Here is a 14,119-nt window from a genome sequence, read left to right on the forward strand (position 1 = left end):
TAAGATTGTCTAGCCTGAAAGGAAGTCAGCTCCCTCGCCTGATGCGCCTCCCACTCGGTATCAACCGGATACAAAGTACCAAATGTGGGGGGAGGGAAGGTGGACCGATAGGACATCGCCTCGGAGTTCATTAGAGAGGAAGAGTCAAAATAAAGATTAGGTAGACCGGAGTACTGAGAGATTTCCATCTGATGCAACATAGAGGCCAGCTGATTAATATCATGAGTGTACAGAGAAGGGGGCTGCTCCGGCACCCCTTGTGGTTCATTCACCGGCACACCATGTTGGTCCGGATGATTACCATCTTCAAACTGGTTAATTTCTTCCTCTTCTCTTGCAGCGTCTTCTCTTGCTGCATTGCCCTCACCACGGGGCACCATAGGACCTCTCTCAAACTTCTTAGTGAAGTAAGATAATGATAAGGGACGGATGGGATGAAGATCACCCTCTTGCACAACCATAGGGACATTGCTTGCTCTACACAAAGCAGCAATCAGATTGCAATGCCCCAAAGTAAAAGTAGGATTAGGATTGTTGGCCATCTCATGAAGATCCTTTTGCAACCACAACCCAAGATCAATGAATCTACCATCAGCCAGCAAACGGACAGCACTAACATTGTCAATTTGAATCTCGGAACTATTACCAACAACTCGCACATTTTTCAACCAATCACCCCAAGCTCGGTGAATTGGATTGAAACTGGTCAAGCTCAACCTTGTAGGGAAAGAAGCAGCCGAGTGTGGTAGCCACCTTGCACCCGGCCTGCACACAATATTCTTCAATTCTTCCCTAGCCGCTAGATTACCATTATCTATCCTTTCTTTTTCAAGGACGAATTCACATGCAGCTCTAACTCGACAGCCCAATAACACATTAATATGTTCAGCAGAATAGTTCACTCTAACACCTCTCACCACAGAAAAATACTCCGGAAGAAGTGGTTTGTCCGGTAAATAAGCATTGGCGAGGAACTCCCTCACCCACATTTGGTTACCCGGATTATCTTCATCCTTAGTCATCAACCTATTGAATTTCCCCCACTTCCTAGACTTAATAGCATCACCTATCTCAGCCACCCCCTTTAGCAAGTCTTCCCCAAAACCCTTTTCTTGATTAATAGTAAAAGTTCGGATTTTGGTATACCTTGCTTGATGAACCTCACTCAGAAAGCGGTTGTTAACCGGTGGTTGAGAAGCATTGCTTCGCCGTGTAGGAAAAACTTCCGGTGGAACTTGTTGGGACCGCGACGATGACCCTTTGCTAGCACCCATCTTCATTAATATTTTCTTCTTGGGTGGCTCTTGTGGAGGAGTGTTGTCATTCTTCTTGGACTTACCGGTAAGCCTTGTCATGATGGAAGACATGATAATTTCGAATTCCTTTGGTTGAAAGTTGGATTTGGGTTGAAATTTGGGATAAAATGGAAATAGTGATGGAATTGGAAATTGAAGTTGTTGTGTTGTGGGTTATGTATATGTGAATGATTTGGATGATTGGTGAAGGTTTAAGAGGAGATTGGAGAAGGTTTATGATGAAATAGGGGTTGATAATGGTGAAAAACGCGTGATGAACGAGTGGTGTAATGAAAAAGTGGTTGAATGTATTGGGGAAGATGAAGAAATTCGAAATTACACGTTTTCCTGTGAACCTACGCCGCGCGTAGTGCAAATTCTGTAACGGTCAAAAAAAATTCCAGATGTCACGCAGCGCGTGACTAAGCCAGAGAGCTCCTTCCAATTTTCTAGTAATTATGCCGCGCGTGATGCAGTCTACGCCGCGCGTAATTGCAAGTTACTAAACTCCTCTCTGACTGAAGTATTACGCCGCGCGTGAGTGTACTTTACCTACACACATCAAAACAGAAAATTTAAACCATCAGTAGCATGTTGGGTTGCCTCCCAACCAGCGCTTGTTTAACGTCCAGATGCTTGACGTCCACGACCCCTAAGGGTTATGGAGAAAGAGTTGAATGAGTGTTGAATGATTAGGTGGAAGAAAGAGAATATGATGTGGAGTGTTGGGAAGTGAAAAAGTGGTGTTGAAGATTTTGAACCATTGTACATGGTCTAAGTAGTTTAGTTTCTTTTACAAAATAGAGTATATTTAACTTAATAAAATAGTAGTCCTCAATATTATTATTTGGTTTTCACTACCAATATTTAGTTTACGGGACTGTCTAATCTGGTTCGGAGGTTCATTCCAATGCTAGTGCATTAATTAGAGAGACATATTTATCATGCTAGTCAAGGGTTAATTTTGAAATAAAACATAAAATTTTAGAATTATTAATGCGAAAAATATAAAATTTAATGAGAAACATAAAAATTTGATGACTATATTTTGTTATGTATATGCTTTTTTTGGATATATGTTTTTTTTTTTTTTGTGATAGGATGTATGTTTTTTTTTTGTCATTAAATTAAGGTATATGCAATTATTAAATAATAGATGTTAATTATGATTGATGTTATTTATCAAGTATTATATTTCCACCACCCTCAATAATTTTTTCTGGTTATGTCCTCATCCAAACATCCAACAATCAGTAGATTGACTGAGATGAAAGTTTCCACAAATACACCATTTAAGGCTCCCATTTGCAGATATATAGTGTTACCGATCAAGATGATTCCACTTGTATCTCTTCCTGCCATTGTCACATGCAGCATATACATTTGCCAAAATGACTCTTTCACTTAGACTTCCATTTCACAACCACCACTAAAACATGGTTAATACACATTGAATACTTTGCCTGTGAGTCAGTATTCCACATAGTAAGAATCCTCACCGATCTTTGATGGTCTGAAAGAGAAATTCATTTTCTTCGATTCACACAACAATTCACATAAAATTCTTATATAATAACATCAACCTAATTTTTTGGTCTATGTTAAGATTTTCATGGTTTGGAGAAAACTTTAGAAAGTCTTCAAGATAGTAAAAATCATAAGGATTCATATTTGATAAAAGATGATGAAAATAGTACAATGATGGCTCTTATATAGAGCAATTTAGGGGTTAACTAACTAACTAACCACCTAATAACAAACTATAACAAACTCATATAAACTCTAACTAACTAATAGAAACTACTAACTCATCACCATTATTCTTAACATCCTCCCTCAAACTCAACATTGGAAAATTTTCCAATTTGAGTTTGAATTACAATGATTCTCAACATTTATTGTGAAAAAAATGCAATCTAAAATTGCATTGCAGCAAATAACATGTGACCCAAGTCCAATAGGAATACAAGCATGCGATCCAGGGCTAAAACAAGAAAAGAATCCAAGCTTAAGCCTTCTCCGAAACCTTCAGTGACCAATGAGTATCAAACACAACTAGATTAATCATTGACATAAGCTAATTTTCATGCTCCAGACACCCACAAGACCAAATTTCAATACTTGTAGGAAGCAAATTGCACTAACTACTAAGGCCTTCAGTCGTTAGGCACCAAATAGCAGTAACAAGGTATGGGTATATCTCAGTAACCTTCACAAGTTACTTCATGGCAAGTAATTGAAACCAAATTCTCTCATCAATCTTCATACAAGCAGCATTGAAGAACAGTATTGTAGAATTGGCTTCTATATTGTAATAGCCTCCCTCAAACTCATAGTAAGAGAATTTTTAGTATGAGTTTGGAAAACAAAACCAAAACTGATTAATCAACTTCAACAAATATCATCAACTATTTCAATTCTTAGAGTTGCTCCCAAAAAACTCCAAAATGATGGATGAAATTCCAAACTCAAGACTACAATAAAATCCAATAACAGATGAGATAGATGCAAAGGTGTGAAGTTGTATGAGGAACAAGGATGTATCAGAATTTGTACCAAATGCCAGATTGAGTTCAGAAGGTAAGTTGTGTTCAGAGGCCAAATTGAGTTCAGAGTCAATGATGAACAAAGAAGATTTTGAATCCCTGACATTTGTGTGCTTTTCTTCTGAAATGAAGATGGCAGTTAGAGACTTCAACTGCGAGTGGTGACGATTCCCGCCAGGATCAAACACAATGACGGCGAATTCACCCAAAAATTCAATAACGAACACCAAGATCAAACAAAAAGTTGACGGTGAGAACGATATCAAGGTTATCATGTCGGGGAGAGGCTTGACTACACCGCCGGGATCGAAAACAGTTTCGACGGCGAAAATGGTGTTGTTGATGCGGTAAAGCAAGCTACACATTTGTATCGAAACCAAATCTAGATCAAGGAGAACTGTACCTTCTAGAAGGTGACCAGCGAAGGTGGAGATAGAGTGATTTTTCACGGCGATTCCAAAATAACCGCGATGAGGATTCTGCACCACTAGATTCATTGATTCTTGAAAAGACCCGTTCAATTCCGTGACGGATTCAGAAACAACGAACACGGATTCAAGATTTGTAGTTGAAGAAGCGTTACTCGCATTTGGAAATTTCATCAATTCATCTTTGATCTCTGAAATTGGGAACGAAAATGATGATGCGGAATCATGATGTTCTTATGGTGTGAAGTTGTTCAAGAAACAAGATATCTCCCCGATCTTGATTATGCATCCATTGAATCTTGGTTTAACGGGCTTAATCGACTTGATCGGAACAATTTCAGAACGAAAATTGCCGAAACTGAAGTTGTCAAAGGTGAACTCAGAATTGTTCTTCTCCAAGATTTCAGAATCAAGATCCTCATCCATGGTTGAAGTAATTGCAAAATTCATCGGAAGTTGTTGCAGTGGCTTAAGAAGTGGCGGCAATGGCGAAAACTTCTTTTCCATCTTTGATTTCTTCCATAGGTGACAAAAAATGGAGTGAACCATTAGAAATGAAGGTGGATCAAAAAGTACATTGTAAACTTCTTTGTGATAAGCAATGGAGGAATTCTCCGGTACCGGTACAATGGCGGAAGCGGGACGGATTCTCGGTGATCGAAACCGAGGCGATGATACCATGTTAAGATTTCCATGGTTTGGAGAAAATGGAGACAACTTTAGAAAGTCTTCATGATAGTAAAAATCATAAGGATTCATATTTGATAAAAGATGATGAAAATAGTACAACGATGGCTCTTATATAGAGCAATTTAGGGGTTGACTAACTAACTAACCACCTAATAACAAACTATAACAAACTCATATAAACTCTAACTAACTAATAGAAACTACTAACTAATCATCATTATTCTTAACAGTATACCGACTAAATCTAGACATTTTGCATTTATATGGACTTATGATACATAATGGAGTAAAGCCTTATGAAATAAGATGGAATGGAGTGGAGTGGGAGAACTTTTTGCCCTTATCTAAATTATCAAAATAATTTTTTATCCACCAAATATCCTACAAGACAAAATTTGTACAATACCTTAAATTTTGACATGTGTTGATCTGTCATGTATATTGTTATGTTCGGTACTTACATTTTGCAGATCAAACGGACCCAATAAGTTTTAATATATTTATTCCAATTTTACTAAAATGTTTAGATGAGAGTAATTAATAAACTTTCCCAAAGAATAAGTGAGTTAAAAATTAAACACACTAAACTTTAAATCTATTTTGAGATTATTTTCTTACAATATATTAGAACATTGTGCACTTGTATCATATTTTCTAACTTTTTTTTTAAAGAGTTTAGTGATTAAAATTTCACATTTTAAGATGAATAAATAGGTATATTAGCTAGAGTTCAAACTTCGATCCCTAGATATTATATGCAATATCCCACTACCTGAATTATGTTCATCCGAACCATATTTTCTAACATTATTAGTCGCATGTGATTCATGCTTGTAACTTACAAGCTTGTAACCCAACAATAACCCAAAAACATGTACGAATATGGTGGATGATAATTATTTTTGATATGCAAAATATAAGTACTTGGCAGAATAGTACAGGACAAAGTTTAAGGTGTTGAACAAAATTTTGTCTTTGTACGATGTTTGATGGACAAAAGGTTATTTTGGTATTTTAGACAACTTGTGCAGAGGACAAAAAATTATCCCGTGGTTTAGTGGTAGACAAGAATTTGGGTTTTTGTCCAGTCCATTGGCCCCCAATTTATCCTGTCTCAAGAACAGTTTTGATATCAAATACAGTACAACTGAAGTTGTTTCGTCCAATCCTTTATTTTTCAGCGAATCAAACGCACAACAGAGAGGAGGTGTTGTCTCCAATTTGCCACATTCAAACTTATACAAGAAATATTTCGATTAAAACAAACTAAAAATTAAGTCAAAAAAAAAAACTAAAAATAAGTTCTCATAAACTTAATTCAATTGATAGGCAAATCATATTATATGTACAGAAGTTGGAGTCTGAAGTCCATACACTATACGTATTCACCTTTCCTACCGATGCACCAAACATAATATTTAAGTAGGATAGAATAATTTTATCATATTTTGTCTCTTTATCATGTGCATCAAACGAGCTCTTAAGAATGAAATTCTTACCATCTCATCCAAACATTCATAAGATAAATATATTATCATCATATCTTATTGTACTTTATTATTTTTATTTTATTATTTTTATTTTGTGAGTGATCGACCTCAAATTAAACTACATAAGATCTCATACCGTCTCATCCAAACACTCATAAGATAAATTATCAACGTACAATATCATCATACTTGAAATTTATTACTAACATATTAAAATCGATCGATTACCACCAAAGTTACTAATATATTAAAATTGACCTCAAGTTATATCATTCATTGTAATTTTACTAAAAAAATAAATAAAAAAATACATAGTAAAATTTTAGCAATTCAAAATAATCTCATTTCAACACAATAAAATCAAAATCTTTTCTAGACCAAAAATAAAATCAAAATCTTTTCACCAATAATAATAAATTGGATTAAAGTAATAAAAATCTTAACCTATTTATCAATTGGCAGTGGAATATTCGTATCAATAAAACAAGATCATGTTAAACAGTGCACTCAGTGCACTTGTTAAGCATACTAAAAATAAAAATAAAACATAAAGTTAATGTTGATAAAAACAACTTTTTACAATTTCAATGCATTGAATGTAAAAGTTTCAAGACAAATTTTTTTTTTAATATGTTTAATTAGTGCACCGGGTACACTATTTAACATTTTCCCTAAAACAATAACAAAAAAAATTTCCATTAGTTTTTTGTTTCTTCTTCTCAGACAAAAATCGTTTCCATCAATGTAAAGAAAATCTTTTCCATTAGTTTCTCAACAAGTAACGCACACACAATAGGGTCCACACACAAAACGGCGTTGCGGCCGCACGATGCACCGTTCACATTGGACCACACTCTAAAATAATCTCTTAAGGAGAAACAAAAATTGTATGAGGAAAGGAACATGCTTATTAAACAGTTCCTTCAAAACACATAAGTAACGTGCATGGTTAGTACACGTGGACCAATAACAATAAAACACACAAAAAAATGTTAAATCTTTTTATTCGTATTTCTTTTGTTGAAGTGATCAAAACTTCAATTCAACACTCAGAGAGAAAACATAACTGAACTGAAAGAAAACGCAGAAGAAAAAAAATAAAAAACAGAACCATTTTTTTTCTGGGTTTTCAATCGTTTAAGATTGTTGATTTTTGTTTGGTTTTGTGTTTTTTCTTTGAAATTGGTTTCTTGAAACAAAAGGGTACGTGAAATGCCGCGTTTTCTGCATTGAAAGTTTTTTCTGAATTTCTTGTGTAACTCATCAATGGAGGTTGATGGTGGTGATAAGAATAATGGAAATCGAAAACGGAAAAGAGGGTCGTTGAAAAAAAAGCTTCTTGTTGATGAAAAAGTTGAGGTAATGTAATGCTATCTGATTCTGTTTTTTTTTTTTTTCTTGATAAAGATTTGATTTTTTTTTTGTTTATGAATTTCTGGGATGTGGATTTTGTTGTAGGTTTTGTGATTTGGTGTTTTTAGGGTTTTATGTGAGGGTTATTTTACACAATTATTGTTGTAATTCTGTTATCTCAAGAATTTTTTTTTCATTGGTTTTTTTTTTTTTACTGTTATGATCCTTTGATTTTCTGTTGTTGATTTATGGTTTTGATGTGACTTCTCTAATTCTTGTTTTCATAATTGAATTAGCATTCATCTTTGCTTAAATTGTTGGCATTTTCTTGTTTTTGACTATGCTTTGGATTTCATGCAAGTGATGAATTGGGAATGGGATACTGTTTATGGTGATATAATGTGGATTCATTGTTATTCCTTTCTTAACAACTTTGCGGTTTTTGACAAAACATGCATGTTGTGTGAATTGTGATTTTCCTTTATCTGAAATTTCCACTTCAAGGTTTTTTTTATAAAGACACTGATTTTTTTTATTTGTTACAGTTGAGGAGTTTAGAGGATGGTTTTCTAGGATCATGGCATCCGGGGAAAATTGTTCGCTGTGGGAGGAAGAAGCGATATGTGAAATATGACAATATTCTCAATGATGATGAATCAGACTATCTTATTGAAGTGGTGAACGTTTCTAGTGTTTTTGATGGTGTTAATCCTTTATCTGGTTCAAATTGTGTCTATGAACGCGGTCTAATTAGACCATTGCCTCCTCCAATTGAGTTACGGATAAAGGATCTTCCATTTGGACTTTGTGTTGATGTGAATTATCAAGATGCTTGGTGGGAAGGTGTGATATTCGATCACTGTGATGGAACGAAGGAGAGGAGCATATTCTTCCCTGATTTGGGTGATGAAATGAAGGTTGGAGTTAAACAATTGAGGATCACTCAGGATTGGGATGAATCAACTGAGAATTGGTTACCGAGAGGGAAATGGGTTTTTCTTGAGTTGTTTGAGGAGTGTGAGAGGGTATCCTATGTTGCAGTCTCGGTGAAACAGATTTGGTATGATGTTAGGATGAGAAAAGATTTTGCTGAAACCATTAAAGAATGGACTTGTAATGTGAAGGAGTTGTGGAGAGAAATGGTTGTTGAGGTGATTGGTGATTACTATACCCTCACTCTAAACGAAGTTCGCCTTGCATTAAACCTTCCGAAGAATTTACTCGAAGGAGGGTCATCTGAACCATCTGATAATGTTCATTGTTATGCTGCTAGTCATGGTAATGAAATTGGTTCTGACATTGAAATAGCTAATAGGCCCAAGGAAAATGGTGACTCCCCAAACATGTTGGATGTTGATCAAAACTGTGGTAGCACTAGCCCCATTCCTTTGGTGGATGGGGAAGTTGAGAAGGAAAGTGTTTTACATGAAGAGTCCGAATCACCAAAAGAAATTTCCTGTGCTAATGTATTAGATTCAGATAAAAACCGAAGACGCAGACGCTCTACGTCAATAAATTGGAGACCTTTGGTATTGTCTGAAGTTGAATTCTGTCCTGAAGTTATTAATGAGTATGCAGTTGGATGCAGGAGCAAGACGGTTCGAGAACTTTTGAAGACGAAAGTTAGAAAACATCTTGCTTATCTTGGATGGACAATTGAATGGACCGAAAACAATTGTCCTCAAAATAGACGGTACCGGTACAAGTCACCGGATATACGTGACCCGAAGTTTTACACTTCAATTTTTCAGGTTACTAAAGTTTTGGAAGATGGTTCCAGCATGAACTTTGTGCCACCCCAAATTGACAGTAATATTTCACATCTGCTAACTGATTCGCAACAAATGAACCGAGATTTAGATGTTTGTCCTCCAACTAAGGATCCTTCTACAGTTAATATTCAATCTGAGCCTGAATTATGTCCTCTAGCCATCGTGAAATACTACTTTCACTCATTAGAGAGAAACTCGGCTGATAAGAGAAAATGGAAGTTGAAAGCGAAAAAACATCTGTTAGCAGAAGGATGGATCTTTGACTACCCAACTGAAAGAAGGAAGACAACTTTGTACAAGTCTCCACAAAATCAGTGTTTAGGTACACTTCAAGGTGCATGCAGACTATACCTTAAAGAAAAAATTCCTGAATGGACTAATTCTGATCAAGTTAATGGTGATGATCTATTGCCGAGTGTGTTCCAATTGCTTCAAAAAGAGCCTGAATTACATACTATAGATGGTACACCACCAACTGCAAAGAGAAACCATAAACGCACAAGGACTTCAAAGGGTAGCGCACAAAAGGGCATAGAGAATGAAGTACCTACCCGGGTGCTAAGATCAAGCAAGAGGGTGCAGAAGGTTTTGGGTTTGTCACATCAAAAGCCTCAAAATGTTCTGTCTTGGTTAATAGATTACAACATTGTGTTACCAAAATACAAGGTCTTTTACCGGGAAACAGAAGGAGAAGGAAACTCCCCCATGGTTGAGGGAAGGATAACTCGTGAAGGAATCAAATGCAGCTGTTGTCAGAACATATATGGACTCAGTGGCTTTGCAAACCATGCCGGTGGAAGCAGTACCTGCTGGCCTTCGGCTTGTATCTTTTTGAAGGATGGTAGGTCATTGTTAGATTGCATGAGGGAAGTAATGCAAGATCACAGGGCAAGGGAAGTCATGGAGAAACCGTGCAATTATATGTTTGAAGGCGAAAATGACAACATTTGTTCTGTTTGTAATTACGGCGGTGAACTTATTTTATGCGACCAATGCCCCTCAGCATTTCATAAGAATTGTCTGAATTTGGAGGTACATTATTAACTAGTTTCCTTTTCAATCGTGCCATATTAAGTTCTGTCTTGTTGATATATATCCTTTCCATTTTGTGTCGATGTAACTGCTGCAATTCAGTACTTTAATGCCATATTAACTAATGTCATTCTGCATGTGTAGGACATCCCTGATGGTGATTGGTTTTGTCCATCATGCCGTTGCGGGATTTGCGGCCAAAACAAAATTGAAAAGACTGAGGATGGACATTTTCTCACTTGCATTCAGTGTGAACATAAATGTAAGCTGATATATAGATTTGCTTCAATATTTCATCCATTTCTCTGTGAATGTCTTTTTGTCTGTGGGCAGAATAACTACATATGATGACCAATGAAAATTTTCTTCAATTCTATGTAGATCATGTTCAGTGCCTCAGAAATAAAGAAAAAGATAATTCAAGACGATACCAGGAAAATTGGTTTTGTGGAGAAGAGTGTGAAAGGGTAAGTTAAGTCCACCTCCCTTTTTTCTTGTATTCTAGAAAAATTGCATCTCATTCTTCTATTTGTTCTGATTTTACATATCATGGTTGCATTTATAATGGATTTCATTTAATAGCGAATTAGCTACTAGTGCACAACGCATGATTTTCGTGATTGATAAATGTTAAGACATCACAAGCATAATAGATTTGATATATGCTGCTAGAATTATGTTTTATGACAATGATTATACACTACATTTACATGTACGCACTTTCCCAGGTATATAAGGGGCTCCAAAATCTGTTGGGAAAGCCGGTTCTAGTGGGTGAGGACAATCTAACTTGGACATTGGTGAAGTATGTCAACTCTGAGAATAGTGGTGTTGGCAGTGCTGAAAATGACTTAGTAGCAGAGAGTTACACTAAACTCAGTGTTGCACTTTCGGTGATGCATGAATGTTTTGAGCCGTTACATAACTCGTTCTCTAGGAGGGATATCGTGGAAGATGTTATATTCAACCAAAGGTACGGCATTCTTATCCTTCAAATCATGTTCTTAACATTTTATGACGATTCTTTGCTTACTGTGTTGTCGCATACTAGCAATTCATGCATAAAGCATTCTGAGTTCAACCTGAAATTGCATTGCTTACCTTCAGTTTTGAGACTTTTCCGTTGCTCAGTGGTGGTAAATTAGTATTATTCAGGTGACACAAATGAAAGTAATCAGTTTTGTTTTCTCATTACTGTGGATTCTATGATCTACCAACTTTTTCTCATAAGGAAAAAAAACCTTATACTATTTTTATACAATACATCGATATGTTAGAATTTAGTGCGAAGTTTGTAAGTTTTACGTTTATCATGCATGATTGAATTGATGCGACTGTAGACATATTTATTTGAAGATACTAATAAAAAAGTTTCCTTATTTTTCTGTACAACATTTCTTCTCTTCCAGCTTATTGTGCAAAATCTATGCCTATGGATGGCATCATGAATATTGAGCCAGTGTCTGAAGAGTAAACTAATCTATGCCTATTTTGGTTAATAGATTCAAAGATGATTCTAATGGACTAAGCGTAAACTTTTAAATCTTCTTGTGTTGAATTTTTTTTCGATCAAACAATATGGCATGAAAAAACATCTATAGAGTTTGAGATTCCAACTATGTTTGCATCTCAAACTCAAAGCCTTAGTTCTGGTAGGTATTTGTTTCATTTAAAATGTGTGGATGATGTACTAAATTGTGCTACATTGTTGTTATATTCGCTCTGCGACAATGCTTGATACATGTACTTTGGAACCGTGCAGGTCTGAGCTCAACCGGTTGAATTTCCAGGGTTTCTATACCGTACTTCTAGAGAGAAATGAAGAGTTGATTAGTGTGGCAACTATTAGGTGAGTAGAATCTGCTACTACTAAGAATCAAATCTAGTAGTAGGTTTTGCATGATTCTATGATTGAATCTCCTGTTAAAGTTTTAGTTTTTCTTTATTTATATTTCACGGTTCCATAACTTGCCATTTCATTTTGTAGGATATTTGGAGAGAAGGTAGCAGAAGTACCCCTTGTCGGTACAAGATTCCAGTATCGCCGACTTGGAATGTGTCGTGTTTTAATGGATGAGCTTGAAAAGGTAACATAAAAATCATTTGAATGACGCATTTTAGCTTGTTTTATGAACTATAATATAAAATGTTCTTGATATGGCATGTGAAATTCATATTGTAATTCATTTCTGATGTATAAATTTTTCTGAACATCGAAAGTCGTAAGAAGTTCTTACCAGCAATTCTTGTCTAAGCTTTATAGTAATCCAAAGCTCGAGATTTTACTCAAATATATAATTGAAAAGATATCAAAATTTGTGTTCAAGTTTTTTTAATATAGTTTCTAACTTTAAATTTGGTGCACTTAGTAGGTACTATGTTTGTACAAGAGTTCATCTTTATTTAAACAATGTCCTAAAAGTTCTTGTTATATTTTCACATTTAGTATCAAATTTCTCACTTGAATTGTTTACCTCGTCAGAAACTAAAGCAACTTGGAGTGGAGAGACTGGTTCTACCTGCTGTTCCTGGTGTGCTAGAAACTTGGACCAGTTCTTTTGGTTTTAAGCAGATGACAAACTTCGAGCGATCGCAGTTTTTGGACTACTCGTTCCTAGATTTCCAAGGAACAGTGATGTGTCAGAAACTGTTGTCAAGACACCCATCTCCTGATTCAGATGTGACTAGAGGTTCGTAACATTTTATGATTCTTGAATTGACAGTTAGTTTGGCAAAAATCATGATATGCTACCGGTGTCACTGTCAGTGTGATTTCTCCAAACTCACTGTCAATCCAAACATGCACATATTCAAACAGTTTCTTCACAGAATGGAATACAACCTTATTGTTTCATATTACAGACGCAACAACGCCAAAACAAGATGGAAGCTTTTCTGTAAAATGTAAAATTAATTTTGAAACGGCTAGTCCAGTCGCTGAAGTGGATCAAATGGAAGGGATTGGCGAAAGTGGGATAATGGACTTACAAGTTTGGAGACCAAACCCTAATTCTTAGACAAACAAGAAGATAAATTAGATTTATTGTAGAAGAAAACTGCATGTGAACAATTATGTTGAATGTAAAGTAGGAACTTTAGTCTTTAGGCTAAGTTTATTTTCCTGAGAATTTGATGTATGATCTTTGAGATAATTTCAGGGGCATATCAAATATGTGACAGTGATATTAACTTGTCACATGTTTGAAAAATAATCTAAGGTCTTATTGACATGATTAATTAATGTACTGTACTATTGGTGTTGTGGGATTTTTCCTAATGAGCATGACTCTTTAAAGTGATTAGATACTGTTTAGTGTATTATAATCTTAAACTTCAAACAAATTATTCGTTAAAATGACAAGAAAATCTCAATCTTTTTTTTTTGCAAAGGAAAATCTCAATTAATGTTACTATGTTTATAATTATAACTATTGAGGATATCTTTACCTTAATTTCTAGCTTTAGATACTTTTTATTTTTATTTTTTTGACATGTTCACTCGACCACACCACA

General features: G+C 35.4%; 1 protein-coding gene across 1 annotated transcript; it reads left to right on the forward strand.

Moving 5' to 3' along the window:
- Window positions 1–7,668: 7,668 nt before the first annotated feature.
- Window positions 7,669–13,883, forward strand: LOC123881847. The gene is made up of 9 exons (XM_045930594.1): window positions 7,669–7,808; window positions 8,348–10,606; window positions 10,751–10,868; window positions 10,988–11,073; window positions 11,335–11,579; window positions 12,369–12,455; window positions 12,594–12,693; window positions 13,089–13,296; window positions 13,469–13,883. The coding sequence occupies exons 1-9, from the start codon at window positions 7,716–7,718 to the stop codon at window positions 13,621–13,623; spliced, it is 3,351 nt and encodes a 1,116-aa protein (XP_045786550.1). The 5' UTR covers window positions 7,669–7,715; the 3' UTR covers window positions 13,624–13,883.
- Window positions 13,884–14,119: the final 236 nt, after the last annotated feature.

Source organism: Trifolium pratense, linkage group LG4, assembly GCF_020283565.1.
Source record: "Trifolium pratense cultivar HEN17-A07 linkage group LG4, ARS_RC_1.1, whole genome shotgun sequence".
Taxonomy (NCBI): domain Eukaryota; kingdom Viridiplantae; phylum Streptophyta; class Magnoliopsida; order Fabales; family Fabaceae; genus Trifolium; species Trifolium pratense.